This window comes from Panonychus citri, unplaced genomic scaffold, assembly GCF_014898815.1.
Source record: "Panonychus citri isolate SS breed McGregor unplaced genomic scaffold, ASM1489881v1 Contig00139, whole genome shotgun sequence".
Lineage (NCBI taxonomy): Eukaryota > Metazoa > Arthropoda > Arachnida > Trombidiformes > Tetranychidae > Panonychus > Panonychus citri.
The window spans coordinates 856873-872265 of record NW_026515544.1 but is presented as its reverse complement, the minus strand read 5'-3'; the positions used below and the strand labels follow the sequence as shown (position 1 = coordinate 872265).

The 15393-nt window shown below is 35.1% G+C and overlaps 2 protein-coding genes across 2 annotated transcripts; one reads left to right on the top strand and one right to left on the bottom strand.

The window, feature by feature from the left end:
- Positions 1-2071: 2071 nt before the first annotated feature.
- LOC128393954 (very low-density lipoprotein receptor-like) lies at positions 2072-2894 on the bottom strand. Its single transcript, XM_053354186.1, has 2 exons — positions 2847-2894; positions 2072-2785 (listed from the first exon to the last, which is right to left on the bottom strand). The coding sequence occupies exons 1-2, from the start codon at positions 2892-2894 to the stop codon at positions 2186-2188; spliced, it is 648 nt and encodes a 215-aa protein (XP_053210161.1). The 3' UTR covers positions 2072-2185.
- Positions 2895-4736: 1842 nt separating this feature from the next.
- LOC128394117 (regulating synaptic membrane exocytosis protein 2-like) lies at positions 4737-15346 on the top strand. The gene is given in 16 exon segments (XM_053354378.1): positions 4737-5249; positions 7941-8145; positions 8317-8441; positions 8525-10247; positions 10359-10821; positions 10940-11031; positions 11103-11233; positions 11307-11320; positions 11323-11558; positions 11849-11984; positions 12050-13073; positions 13152-13537; positions 13611-13770; positions 13847-14058; positions 14139-14278; positions 14381-15346. Coding segments are annotated over 16 exon segments (5355 nt in total). The 5' UTR covers positions 4737-5136; the 3' UTR covers positions 14576-15346.
- The last annotated feature ends 47 nt before the right edge of the window (positions 15347-15393 follow it).

Genomic DNA, 15393 nt, shown 5'->3' with positions numbered 1-15393 from the left:
ACAGGTCTTCTCATCCGATCGATCACCACAATCATCTTCACCATTACAATAAAGTGATTCGTCAATACATCGACTATTTCCGCATTGAAATTCGTTTTCAGTACAATTTCTAAACTCACAATTCTTTTCGTCGGCACCATTATGACAATCGACAATTTGATCACATCTCCATCTTTTCGGAATACAAACATACCCATCACACGAAAATGTATCCTTAGAACAACGTGAACATTTTCTTTCATCAGAAAGATCCACACAATCAATCACTCCATCACAAACTTTCGACTTGTCTATGTAATCTACTTTCCAATATTCGCACCTCTCAAACTGTATTTCTCCCACTTTGAATTCCGGTTTACATATACAAGTATTTGCGCCGTGACCATAATAACAATATTGATCGTAAGGAACAATCGATGACATGACCAAATGCACTTTACACTCAAATTTATCCGAATGATCAGGTTCATGAGATGAATTCGTTTTCTTATGAATAATCTGGTTAACTGGTGATGAAGATTTAACTGGTCCGATCTGCGTTAATCCAATAATCATACACAAAGCAACAATCAAAGGCGAACAATTGAATTTACAAGAATTAATCTTCGACATTGTAAAACTTTTGTAAAAAATGAAAATATAAATCAACGAATAACTTATAGTTGTGGTTAAATAAGCTGTTAACTGAATAGTAAAATAAAATTCATTACTGATTAACTTATCATTAACAGATTTAATCAAGTACTTAATTGAAATTGAATCAACCCCACTTGAGGTTGAATGCTGAAAGTTTGTATTGATTATTTTTCACTCGATTTCCTAACTTATTGTCTCTTTTTGCTTGTTATACAAAAATCTACTAACATGATTAATGTCCTAAGATATTGAAACGAAACAAACACTTGAGAAACTTTTAATCGCTATTGACTCTTGTAAACAAGTTTATTTTGATTATTAAGAAAATTGAACAATTTTTAATTCACCTAATACATTTTGTATGTTTGTAACTATTGTACAATTTTTTTTTGTTTGTCTCATGGATTGACAGGTATCCCTTTGGAGGCCACGAAGAGTATATTTCAATGAGAAGACGAATATGTAAATTGAGTATTGAATTGGCGTCAACGGCTCAACGTGATCAGTTTGTGGAAAAACCTAATGAAGTGATTAAAGAAAATTGTTGTACTTTCGCTGAAATGTGTGACAGAATTGTCCAGGAATTAAATGACCCACTTGCCATACAACCTACTTCATTGGAAGTGATAACCATTAAGAAGAGGGCAGAGGAAGATGTTTTTTGGGGATTACACTTTTCGTCGACATTTTCTGGTATTCATATTGTGGAGAAAGTGGATCATGGATCACCATTTCATCGCGGACGAATTGAAGAAGGCAGTGAAATTGTTCAAATTAATTATCAAACTGTCGTTGGTTGGCAATTGAAAAAGGTTTTCAACAGTGTTAAAGATTATTCAACGGAGATTACAATCTCAATTAAGAAGAGACCTCGTCATAGCAATAATCAAATAACTGTATTGAAACCGTACAAAATTGTGAACCGTAAAGTAAAAGGTTCATCAAATCGTCTGAGAAATGCATCAACAGCAACCACCACTTCCCTTAATGGTAATTCGGACAACGATAGTGATCAAGGTAGTTTAAAGGAGAGATCAAGTCTTCCCAAAAGTCCAATTAGTTAGGTGATGCCCAGAAGGCCACGAGGTGTTGCTCGTCGTCGAGCAAGTATAAGTGGATTATCGCAATCAGTCACCAGGAAGTGTCTCTTTACAATCAACAATATTAACGACCAACTAAAAAATCAATTTTCAATTGTATTTTCCTTTAAGATGAACATCAACTCATTAGAGTTCTAATTATGTTTTTTTAATGATGATACATATTAAATCAACTGTAAATACTATTAGTTTCTTTCAAGTATTTGGATCAATTGATTTCATTCATGATCCTCTTCGCGAACTAATTAATCAATTGGATGTAAAATTTTTCGATGACTTTAAATTTTAGAGTAAATGGTTAAAAAGGGATAGTAAATATTAGAGATGTTTCCGTGTGATTATCATTTTCTGTTGGATTTATTTCGACTCCAATGTACAAATTCAAGAGTCCAAACTCATCGCAATCGACTTTATCTTAATCGAACACTTGAATAATTGTTTATTTGTGATTATACTAAATCGTTTCTATCAGGACAATTCATTTCATCAGAATGATCTTTACAATTAGGATATTTGTCACAAACAAAATCGTTTGATATACATCCTGATTTATCGGCACATGGAAATGTTCCCTCGACACATTCAAGATCTGAATCAAGTCGATAGGATCTGTACATGACAGTGTTACAGTTAATTTCATCCTTTAAATTCAAGCAATCCTTTCGTTTGTCACATCGCCATTGTAATGGAATACATCGGTCACCACAATCAAATTGATTTTGTGCACATTTAGTTGAATTACAATTCTTTTCATCTGATCTGTCCCAACAATCTTCGACTCCATCACAAACTGAATCGACATGAATACATTTACGATTATCACATTTGAATTGATTATCAGTACAGTTTTTAGTAGATGGACAGTTTTTCTCGTCAAGACCATTGTAACAATCGACAACACCATCACAGTGCCAGTTACTCGGGATAAATAAACGTTGACAGTCGAAACTATAGGAACCAGTCAGTTTTGAACAGGTCTTCTCGTCTGATCGATCACCACAATCGTCTATTCTATTACAATATCCTGATTGGCAATCGAAATTATGGAATTATCTTTTTTTGGACATCTTTTCTCATCTGATCGATCACCACAATCGTCTTTTCCATTACAATATTGAGACTGGTCAATACATCGGTCATTTCCGCATCGAAATTCATTTTTAGTACAGGCTCTAAACTCACAATTCTTTTCGTCTTCACCGTTAAGACAATCGACTATTTTATCACATTTCCATCTTTTTGGAATGCAAACTCGACCATTACACGAAAAGGTATCACTCGAACATCGTGAGCAAAACGCTCCCCCTACTCGTTTTTTACAATCAAACAATTTGTCACAATTTTCTGATCTTTCTAGGAAAAGCTTTCTACACGCCGAACATCGCTCCATTAAATTCGAAACGCCTGGCCATCTATTATATATAGTGAATTCCCTGAACGACGGGTCATGAATTCATTTTCACAATTCATAATACAATCAAATAACAAATTATATTTTATCTTCATACCAGCCTCACAAGTCTTGAATTCATGGATATCCTTAAACGAAAGAAAAATTGGTTTCCTAAAGAGTCAAATAGAAGATAATATTAGGTTTTGGATTCACAATATTACTACAGCGACCTGGAGTAATTATCACCGAGCTTTGCCAAGACTTCTTGTCCTGAAAAGACTCTGGTTATTGTAATTCGAATTTAACTTTTGTTCAACGTAAACGAAATTAAATTTGAAACGTGGTCACACTTACGGTTTCGGAGGTGGTTTTGGTTCGGTGGTACAACCTTAGACCATAACCATCCAAAGGTCACTTCACTAGTGCACAAAACAATAAGAAGCGAATAATAAATTTTACATAAACTGCTCTTTTTCATTTTGTGAACGACTGAAAACTTGTAATACAATGAATGAGTGTTAGTACTAATGAAATGATTTTCTCCTATTAATTAACTAGCATTTGAAATAATAATAAAAAAAACTTGATGATTAACTAATTTTTGCTCCAATTCATTAACCAGTGATTATTAATTATCTTTCCTTAATCAGTATAAAAACATTTATACTTGAAGTTTATCACAAACTTCGCATAAATCATCTGATAAATGATTAGTTGAAATTGTTTTTCTAAATCAGACTAGTTTACGTTTACATGACTAAAGTACCAATACTTAAGACTTAATATTATAATCAATGTTGATTGTAACGTGTACACGTTACATTGAATAAAATTATGTATCATATTAATTTACCCTTTCGCCTGCTGGTTGACCTCAGAAAATCTTGAAACAAAATAATGATGTAAAAAAATGTAACGGGAGCCAATTTAGCAATTCAATCGCGTCTTCATAATCGTGATGCGAAAGATGAGTGAGGTTAGCAGGCCAGCTATTAATTAAGACCTCAGGGATATAACTCAGATGGACAATTTTCTTTTTCAGAATAGTCTCCAACTGGACCGAATTAAGGTTGACCTTTCACCTTCTTATCATAAACCTGATCAAAAACGTTGGATATTGGATTCAATTCTGTTTGGAAGATCACCAAAATTGCCTGGTTGGTGATTGTTGGTTGATGATAATGATGATGAAAAATACACAAAGATGATGAAGGTGAAGATAACATCATCTTTATCTCATCTTTATCATCAACCAACAGATGAGATAAAAAAATTCTCTCTCGACCCTAAGGTAGGTTTTTAACCGAAACACCATTTATATCCACTAGTGATCTTAATCAGAAAAACATAATCTTGAAGATGAAAACTCTGAATTGTCATTGAAAAAGTTTCAAAGTAACAATGAATTCCCTTCCATGATTCCAATACCTCACCTAGTCTGTAGATGGAGTTGATTGTAACCTGAATAGAGCCAAAGAGCTCATGCTCCCATGTTATTACTGGGAATGAATTTTATCCTTCCACTTATTTTTTCTTTCTCTTTCCTTTTCTCTTTCTATTTTTCTTTCTTTTCTACATCCCAACCAATATCTCTAACCAGAAACTATCAACATCATCACTATAACATCACCCTCATCATTTTTCCTCTTTCTTTTTCATATCATCATCATCATCTTCATCTCTTTTAATTGTGTATTTTTTTTCATCTTCCTCATCTTCTTTTGTTATGGAATATATTTAACCATCCTCGAAATGTTCACCTTAATTATAATTGAATTAAATCCAGTCCATTTGAAAATATTTCCACTTGAACCTTTGGGTTACTACTTTTCGTAACAACAACAACATCAACAACAACAGAAACCTAAATGTACTCATCACCCTTAGAATTAGTTAAATTACTCATCATCATCTCCCCTCTCATCATCTTAGCCTCAATATCATCGCCAGTTCATCAATTATTACAAGATAATTAACGTTTTCCACTAAAATCAGGGAGGGTGGATTATGGAGCCATCCTTTCCTGATATAAGTCATCTCACTGAAGAAGAGAGGAAGATTATCGAGTCCGTGATTAATAGACAGAGAGAGGAAGAAGCTAAAGAAGCTGAAGTTCTTAAGTGAGTAGAATTACCTTTCGAATTTATATCTATTCATAATTGGAGAATTTAAATCGCTATTACCTTTCCCTTCTCTTGGTTTCTTCACCTCAATATCTCTTTCATTCCAATTCCTATTTCTCAGAATCAAAATCATTTTTTCTCTTCTCATTTCCTATTTAATCTATTACACGATTTTCTCTTTCTCTTTTTCCCTTTTCTCCTTTCATAGTCTTTCTTATTTCTTCTCTCTCACCATTTTTTTCCACTTTCTTTTATCAGAATACCTGAGTTTTGGTTATTCTCCCTTTCTCTCTGCTTATTTTTAGATTCGATTGTGTGTAGATCCGATTTGCTCTCTTTCTCATGTTAATCTGGTTACTAAAATTTTCCTAATTAATTTGATTACTTTGATATTTTAACTGATTAATAACTCTATTAATATCAAACTAGATTTTCTTACCATTGATTATATTTACAGTTATATTCTTTGTGTTCCAAGACTAGAAATCGAAAATTTATCAGGTGTGTGACACGATAATTCATAGATTCGAATGCATTTCAATCAGTTGATTGGATAAATGACAGTTAAAAATTCTAATTCAATCAAGAAAAATATCGATCAATAATCGAGAAAAGCTCGAGCATAAGATATGTTCAATCAAGTATTTCGAGTCGATTAATCATCAATAGATTTGTTCATTATAAATGATGAAACTTTGATTCGAAGGCTATTTGATTTCATAAGAATTGAATTATGTTTCTTTTTTTGAGATAATCTCTTTTTATCATAGAAAAAATCTTCATTTTCTTCTCACAGTTATTCAGTTCTATTGAATAATGGAACCAGCAAGATATTCATTACACTTTTCCAAGAAAAAAAGTTCAATTAATTGTTGATAAATCACAACACAAATATCTGATTTTTCTCAACAATTAAATCCTCATGTCAACACATTTACATATTAGTAATTTCCAAGAAAACTCATACAAGAGAGAGAGAGAGAGAGAGAGAGAGAGTCATGATAAGTTGGAGTTAATTAATCGGACAAGATGATGAGACATAACCGATATGAAGAGTGACTGTTAACTCATGTTAATATTCATTTTCTATGTAAATTATCATGATTGAAATTGGATCCACAGTCGAAACAATTAGAACAATAAACAATAATAATAAGAGAGGAACATCGAGAAATCTTTTTGCATGGTTTAGTTGTTTTATTAATAGTTAACAACAATACAAAATATTCATCTATCCGATTACGTGACGAAACTATTAAAACACATAGAGATCCATTGCATCTATTATTAGCTAATTCTAATAACCTTACCTTTGGTTACCTTTCTCTTATATTAACATTGAAGACGAAGATGATTATGATTAAGGTAAACACAAGATTGAATATCAACACATGAGACAAACAATTTGGTTTCTCTTTAACCATTTAGTTCATTTTATTGATTCAATCAATCTATTGACAATTAATAACTTTTCACTTTTGTTTTCATCTTCCTTTTCCGACTTGAATTATTATAACTAAATCAATCGATTCACTTTCTCATCATTACCTTAATCACTGAGCTAAAATTGTAATGATTAACCAGCCTACTGTTTATTAATCATCAACTTAACCTTAATCACCATTTTTTGTTTTTTAATCAAGTCAATTAAATTTAACTATTATAATGTTAGCATAACATGAAAACAACAGTAACAATTAACACTTAATCAGGTTAAATTGTCAATTTACTGAAAATGATGCTGTCGATGATCATCTTAATTGTCATCATCTCCTTCAGTTAATCAACAATTACCGTGTTTACGTGCAAATAAGCACTGTGCTAGAAAACGAGGGAACTTGGTCTTAGACTATTGTTTACACTTTTTATCGACCTCAAAGTGATCTATGTACTTAAACTAAGTACTAAAGGTGTTTCGTTTAAAAACGACCTAAGTAAACAAACTTGTCAATTCCTCAATCTTCCTGAAAAATGATATCACTGAAAAAGATGAAATAAAGTTGAAGGTGAAAATGAAAAACAACAGAGATCAAAGGCAAAGTGTTGACCTTTTCCCTATCATAACCTTCATCTTTATCATTTTTAGGTGAGTTAAGTTACTGATTAGTTTGTTTACCTTGGTCGTTTTGACAAAACACTTTTTACAATTATAATTGTAACAATCACTTGATTGTATCTTTGAACGCGAGCAACAACAAAAAGCCTCTAAATTGTTAACCATTTTAAGTTCAATGTATCAAGTTTATCATCATCATTATCATTTTATCATAATGATGATAATTATTGATAACGTTTGTTGATATTTGTAAATTGTCAATTGTTGATAAATGACTGATGATGAAATGTTGAAAACTATCAACAGTTAATGATGAGAAACAAATCAAACAAATAAATTGAATTAATTTGTTTTGTTTATGTTTACTTGTTGATCTGTTATATTGTTAAATCAGTTCATCTACATTGATGTTTACGTTTTTTTCATCCTCATCATTTTGGTTGGTAGGAAGTAAAATTGATTCTGATTCTAAATGATTAATTTATAAAACTTTTCTTTTGCTCTTATTTTCATCGCCTAAGTGGTTTAAGTATTCGTTAACTTTCGGCTTGATCTTTTTTCTGATCTATTTTGGATTAAGTTCGTACTAATAATCATTTTCTTTGTTTTTTTGTTCTCTTTCCAAATAATAGAAAACAGCAAGATGAAGTTACGATACTTGAATGTGCGATTCGTAAACGAAACGAGGAACAACTTAAACTGGGCTTCGCACTGGATGCGACCTGTCAGATTTGCCTTAAAACAAAATTCGCCGACGGAATTGGTCATACTTGTGTCTATTGTGGTGTCCGATGTTGTGCTCGATGTGGTGGCAAAGTCGCTCTCAGATCGAGCAAGGTAACTTACATTGTGTCTCACTTTTAATGAACATTTGTCCCTTTGAATATCATGTCAATGATTTTTTTACCTTTCATGAGAATATATTGATTTTTGGATAAGGAAAATGAACCAAAATAATCAACACTATTCATTGTTAATTCTATTCTATTCTTTACTCTTTTCTTTTAGGCTCTCTGGGTATGTATTCTATGCAGAAAGAGACAGGAAATTCTGATCAAAACTGGAGATTGGATTCACAGTAAAATGGCCATAAGATTAAGGCAACTCGAGTGCGAAATGGGAACACCAGACGGGTAAATATTGTTTGTGGTCACATTTCGAGGCAATTATACTAATCGGTCTTAATTTTACATTTACTTTTGTCTTCCGTATTTAGATCTTACATTGATTACCATAATGTGCCATATCCAGAAAGTCGACGAGGATCACTTGGTTTACCCGTTCGACCTTCGATGTTTCGTGATTTACGTCGACAATACTCTCATGATGCAGCTACAAGTAAAGAGAACCGTCCTGACAGTCGTTACGTTTATGGCGATGAAGGTGCTTTTGGTGAGGCTGTTGGAGGCATTGGAGTTCCTGTGATCGGGGCTGTTGGTGGAGCTGTTGGAGGTGCCGATCCTTTCGGTCGATCGTTATACCAAAGAATCACCGGTAATGGAGGAGATACAACAGAACGAGTTTTACCTCAAATTCCAACGGTTCCTAAGCAAACTCAACGATCCATCAGTGGATTTAACGCTTTCTCAGCGTTCACTTCGCGACTAATACCAGATCTTTCCAAATTTCGTTCTCAACCCTCAACAGAACATCCCCTTGAACAACAACAACCACCACATCGCCATCAATTACCTCAACAGCCTCAACCATCTCGTCATTATCTTTCTAGTGATAACTCAATCCTTCCCGGTACATCAGGTCAACAATCTTTATCGACAGATCCATCTAGTTTGAACCATTCTGTCCCTTCTAGAAGACTATCAGCCCAAATGATGCCATCAAATTTGGAAGGAGCTGAACGTCTCTCTCGAACTGGAATGGGATCTTCTTTCGATGACCATCACTTTCATCCTTCAACAAATGACCCTTGGAATCTTCCCAATAATCCAATGGTGGGTGAAGCTGCTTCACATGGAAGTATCACCGGTGGTGGAGTTCGAACTAGTGGAGAAAGTGATGGTTCTGTGGGCAGTGGTTACCAACGACACCATAAACAACTTCCAGCTGTTCCTTTCCCTGGTAAACCCGGTATAATGAGTTCGACAGCCAATGTAGCCACAGGATCGGGAGTAACAACAGTGCCTAATAATCCTGGATCATCAGAACCGCCTCGAGTGTTTCTATCATCGAATCTTTACTCATCAGACACAAACCTTGTCCAAGGACGAGTAGAAGCAGGCGGGGGACACCCTCACATGCCATCGATGCTTCATCATCACTCTTTGCCCCCTCATCTTTATTCATCTTCATCCACTTCTCACATCCATCATCTTGATCGACACCAGTTACACTCATCGGCTCCATATCTTCCTCATGTTCCTCAATCGTCAACTGGTGTTACCGGTGCAGCATCGAGTTTGGGTCCTCATGCACTTCCTTCTCGTCGTCATCCACCACCTCTCTTACGAGGATCATCTCTAACTTATCCCATCCAAGGTGGAGAAAGTGACCTAATTGAAAGAAACTTATCTCTTGGTGGTGTCCACAATCAACACCACAGAAATGCTTTTGAAACTCTACGAAACGATTCTCTTTCTTCTGACCAATCAAGTTCGCCAATTGGACCAGGATCATCTCCCACTCAACATCAACATCATCCTCATGGTCATCATCATCTCCACCATTATCGCCAACAGCCAGAACAACCTCCTACACCGATCGTTCGATACACTCAACCTCACCATCGAACCCGAAGTAAAGGTAAACGACTCCAATATCAGTTCTCATTAAGCTCTTCTGAAGAAGATTTTCGAAATACTCCTGAACATTGGGCCAACCAGAAAATAGATTCGGAAAACTTTCATGATGATTTCTCCAAGTGCCAAAGGAATCTTAAACGTGAAGAAATCCTTGATGCGAAGATAAAGAAGTTTCTTGCTGTAAGTATTCATTATTATTATCGAATATCGATTAAGATATTGATATAAAATTCGAATGTAAAATTTTGTTTGACTAATTATAAAACTAAAATGTTGTCTTCATCTCATCAGCATCCGATCACATGGAAACCTTCACATGATGGTAAGCGACTGATCGGTCATATGATATTGAAGAAAAATCTCTCTGATGAATCTGGTTCTGGTTCGAGCGCTGCAATTTTGGGTCTTAAAGTTATCGGTGGACGAATGACCGAATCCGGAACTGTGGGAGCAATTATCGAGAAGATAAAAAAAGGTTCTATCGCAGATACAGTGGGTCGATTACGTGCCTTCGACGAGGTTCTTGAGTGGAATGGAAGATCGCTTCGACATAAAACGTATGAAGAAGTTTATGACATAATTGCCGAATCGAAGCAAGAACCTCAAGTTGAACTTATTGTTTCAAGACCAATTCGACGACCCGCTGGACTACCAGCCACTGTTTACCAAAGTGAACCATCAATATTTGAACCAAGATCACGAATTTCTCGTCGGTTCACCGATGTTGATATACCAGTAGGATATGATAAACAACGTAAGTACAACTGAATCTTTGTTTTTCTTGCCTTCATATGTAATTTAATTGGTACTATGGATCAAGCAAATTAATTATTCAGTTAATTCAATCGATTTTTTTCGTCCAATTCCAACAGAAATGATCTTAAGACAAGCAAGTCTTGGTGCTGATATTAGTAAGCCTCGAACTCGCATAAGTCGTTCTTCAACAATCAGTGGTCGCCTACAAGTGAGTAGTTTATCTTAAATTTAATCAGTTTCAATCATTGATTATAATTCTGATTTTCATCTTTTTCTCAGGTTAAATTGTGGTATGATATTCAATCATTACAATTAATAGTTACAATCATGAGCGCTGTTGAGCTTCCCCCACGAAGTAATGGTTCACCTCGAAATGCTTTTTGCAAAATCGCTCTTCTTCCAGAACGAAGGTACTTAAGTTTATTTTCTTTCGTTAATGAATAGAACTTATTTTCGATAATTTAATTTTTTTTGCTCTTACAGTGAAAGAAGTAAACGAAAACCCGAGCGATTCCAGGTACCAATGAGCCTCGATGGGAAAAAAGTTTCGTCTACTCGCCTCTTCGAAGGTCTGATTTGAAGACCAAAGCCCTTGAGATAATGATGTGGGATCATGACAGATACACGAATAATGAATTTCTTGGTGAAGTTATCATTGAACTTGCGACAGCTCCACTGGATGGTGAACCCGAATGGCATCTCTTGGAAACGTACGAGGAAACAATTGCTCAATTGGTGAGTTAAAGAGCTTAATCTGTAAAACAAAGGGTTTTCGTTGAATTTTTTTTTCAAATTGATTAGATTAATCAAATTATCTCATCTAAATGTTGATAAAGATGATGATACAATGTAAAAATCAACATTTCTCCTTGAAAGTCTAGTTATTTTTGTCTATTGTTTCTATCATCTGCGTCATCATTTAGGTATTAAAAATACCCTTTGATTAATTTGTGTAATTTGACAAAGGAAAACTAATTGATTTTTAATTATCTTTAATTTCTTTTTGTTCTTTTAATCACTCACAGAGAATACAACAAAAACTTCATCTTCTTCCATCTGATCGGTTCTCACCACCATCTCCATCAAGACTTTCAGACAGTGATACCTCTGAATTGGATTTATATGATTACGATTCAGAAATTGATCTTAACGCTTCCAGAGGTGAGTGTTGAATTTTCAGTTTGATGATATGATAATTTACTAATGAATTAATTTATTGTAAACAGAATCATGGCATGGACTTTTAGCCGAAACGAGTCAAAGTTCATTTGGAAGTACCGCAAGTCCACCTTTGGTCCTCGATGAAACGGGCGCAGTTGCGACAAGTGGGGGAGAAGTGGTTGGTCCTGGTCTCCGATTAACTGGTAAACCTATTGACTATCGAGGATTCCGAACGGCTTATGGCCCCTTATTAAGTACTGCTCATCCATTCCAAGCATCGACCTCCTTACCATGTAGCTCGGTTCACTTTCTTGATCGTATGAAGCCCAAATTTCGGAAAAGCTCAAGTCAACCTTCGAGATCATTGTCCCCACCATCTCTTCGAGTTGCATCACCTTCAATCGATGAGAACTATTATCGCAATAGCAACAAGCCAATTCCAACTACCCCAACAGGGTCTCCTTTTCAAGTTAAGAAACGTCGTCTTCCTGTGGTTCCATTTTTCCGTCGATCATCTCGAGACCGTGATCTGGTTGCTCAGGAAGTGTCTAGCTACACACCGACTCTCGATCCAACCACACGATACCCTCTTCAGCCTGATATTAGTTTAACTGGACGATCGAGTAAATATAAGAACCTAATTCAACAACGTCGATCCACTGAAGCTCTAACACAGGGTGGCATGTATTCCGATAGTGAAATAATTAATCGTCCGCCTTATGATAGACTTTTCTATGCACACCCTCACCGAAGTTCAACACATTCGAATCGCGGTCGAAACAGAAGAACATCTGAAGCCCAACCATCAGATGATCTTTACCAGGGTGGTGATGGTAATGGTAATGGTGACAAAGAACCAATCGAAAGACGTGATAGTCGCACCCGACACACCTCAACAAGAACGGAGGTTGATGGTCAACCTGGAGACAGTTTAATAGGAACTGGAGTTAAACATCGTAAGGAAAGAGGATCAATCAAAGTTAAGCCCGTGAATGTTGCGAGTGGTGATGAATCAGAATCAAGTTCAAAAGCCAGTGTCAATAGTGCCTTTTCCAATGTGTCACGAACTCGAACAAATCGAACCCAAGGGTAAGTTCTAATCAAAGCATCTTTTTCCTCACTGAAATTGATTGAAAATGTAAAACTTTTTTCCATATCATCTTAAAGGGACCACAGAGATTACCGTGAACATCGAGATCATCGAGACTATCGTGAATATCGAGGAGATACACGAGAGTATCGTACAAGTATATCAGCTAAATCTGAACTAATTCGAGATCGTGACCGAACGGGTATCGCTTTACGGGTTTCGCTGGAAGATGAAGTCAATCAAGAAAGTAAAATCGATGCAAGTTTATCCGATTCAGCAATTCTCCGAGACGAATCATCTTCTGAACCTATTACTAAATCGAAACAAAGATCGCAGACAAGTGATAAGGCCTCAAGTCAAGGAGGGTCAACAGGCACCACAAAGACCGGTAAATCATTCCAATCAGGCATGAGTGCTTTGTCCAAAGCTAAAAGCAATAGCACATCACAATTGAGTGTTTCTGGTAAGTATCGAGATCGAAACTCCCCCTTTGTGACAAGAAATGATTTAATTGTGATTTTATCTCCTCTTTAAAGGCACCAAAAAACGTCTCGGCTTCCGTCGGAAACAAGCGACCTCTTTTAGCGTTCATAGATCAGAAGAAGTAGCTCCAGACGATATTCGTCACTTAGTAAAACAAGGAAGTAGCATATCATCTGATGGAGAGGGAAGTTTAAGCGGCGAAAGTTCAGCTACGTAAGTTCGAGAAACCCAATTAGTAAATATAAACGTAATATTATATCGTTTGTCTATTTGTGATTCCATTTTGTAGTTGGGTACCTCAAATGCGTTTTGTTGCTGAAGGAGAAGTTTCAAATTTCGTCGAAGGGCTTGGACCTGGACAGTTAGTTGGTCGACAAGCTTTAGCTTCACCGAATCTAGGAGATGTTCAATTAAGTATTTGTGATAGTAAAGGTAATCTAGAAGTTGAAGTGATTCGAGCTCGAGGTTTACAAACTAAACCAGGATCAAAAATATCACCGGGTGAGTAAATCTGAACCTTTTTGTTTGGTCGAATTGAAATTTTTAGAATCTAATCGAAACTTTTAACTTTCATTTTCCAGCGACTTATGTTAAGGTTTACATGGTAAAGGGTAGAAAGTGCATCGCAAAAGCCAAGACCAGTATTGCTCGTCGAACATTGGATCCACTCTATCAACAGAAATTGATATTCCATGAAGATTATCGAGGTTGCGTTCTTCAGGTTAGTCATCTGCTCGTCAATGAATATTACATTGTATTAAATTTCTCTTTGATTTTTCTTTATTATTCTTTAATCGATTGATTGAAATCTCTTCGTATTCAGGTCACTGTTTGGGGAGACTATGGAAGGATTGAGAAGAAAGCGTTCATGGGGGTGGTTCAAATCGTTCTTGATGATCTCGATCTCTCGAATATCGTAATCGGATGGTACAAACTGTTCCATCCATCTTCTCTAATCAGTTTGCCAATTGAAGCATCACAGCGACAAACAATGATGGCCTCAGATAGTTTCGGCTGATAAGTGACAATAGAAAACTATTGAACCATAAAATTTGCTGTAAATCTCATGATTGACTGACGATATTATCGATAAAATCTAAATCGACCCAAAGTGATTGGACATTTGAACTCTCAATTCACTGCCAAAAGAAAACAAATTTACATTTAGATGGGAACGTGTATCTACTAATTCTAGTAAATCGTAATTGATTAGCTTTGTGCAAATAGACAAACTGTTCCTGTTTCATTGATTAAATCTTAATAAGATTATAACGAAGATTAGATTGAACATAGATGATTAATCTGATTGAATTAACAACGCTAAAGAATATTAATAATGGCTAATCACTGAATCTCATCTTTATCTTTCTCTCTCAATTGTTAACATACTGAAAATGCATATAATTTATGTGTATGTGATTTATTGGTTGAGTGTCGTCAACAATTTAATTTGATTGATTTCATTCATTTTTTGATTATCTTTCTGTATCTCCTATTTTCATGCTAATCAGGGATAAATCAAAATTCATTCAACAGAAAATGATGTTATCACCAATTCCAATTGTAATGTTACCATCTTCACCCATATAATTATTGTAACAATCGTTTTTTTAATTATTGTAATCAAATTTTTAGCATTGTCATTTTTTGGTTCCTATAATTTTGAAACTCTTATTGTGCAATTAGTGCAAATGTTGATCATTTTTTTGCAAGCTCTAAATCCCGACTTTCATTTTTTGTAAGCTCATTTTTTTGGATAAACTAATAAATTCTCGACATTTATCAGTAATTATCTTCAACGTTATCAAGTATTCCGGAAAGATATCGATGGATATC

Coding starts and splice junctions, on each gene's coding strand:
- LOC128393954 (XM_053354186.1), bottom strand. CDS start 2,894: ATGAATTTCGATGCGGAAATGACCGATGTATTGACCAGTCTCAATATT. Junction 2,786..2,846: donor TATTGACCAGTCTCAATATT/GTAATGGAAAAG, acceptor AAAAAAAGATAA/TTCCATAATTTCGATTGCCA.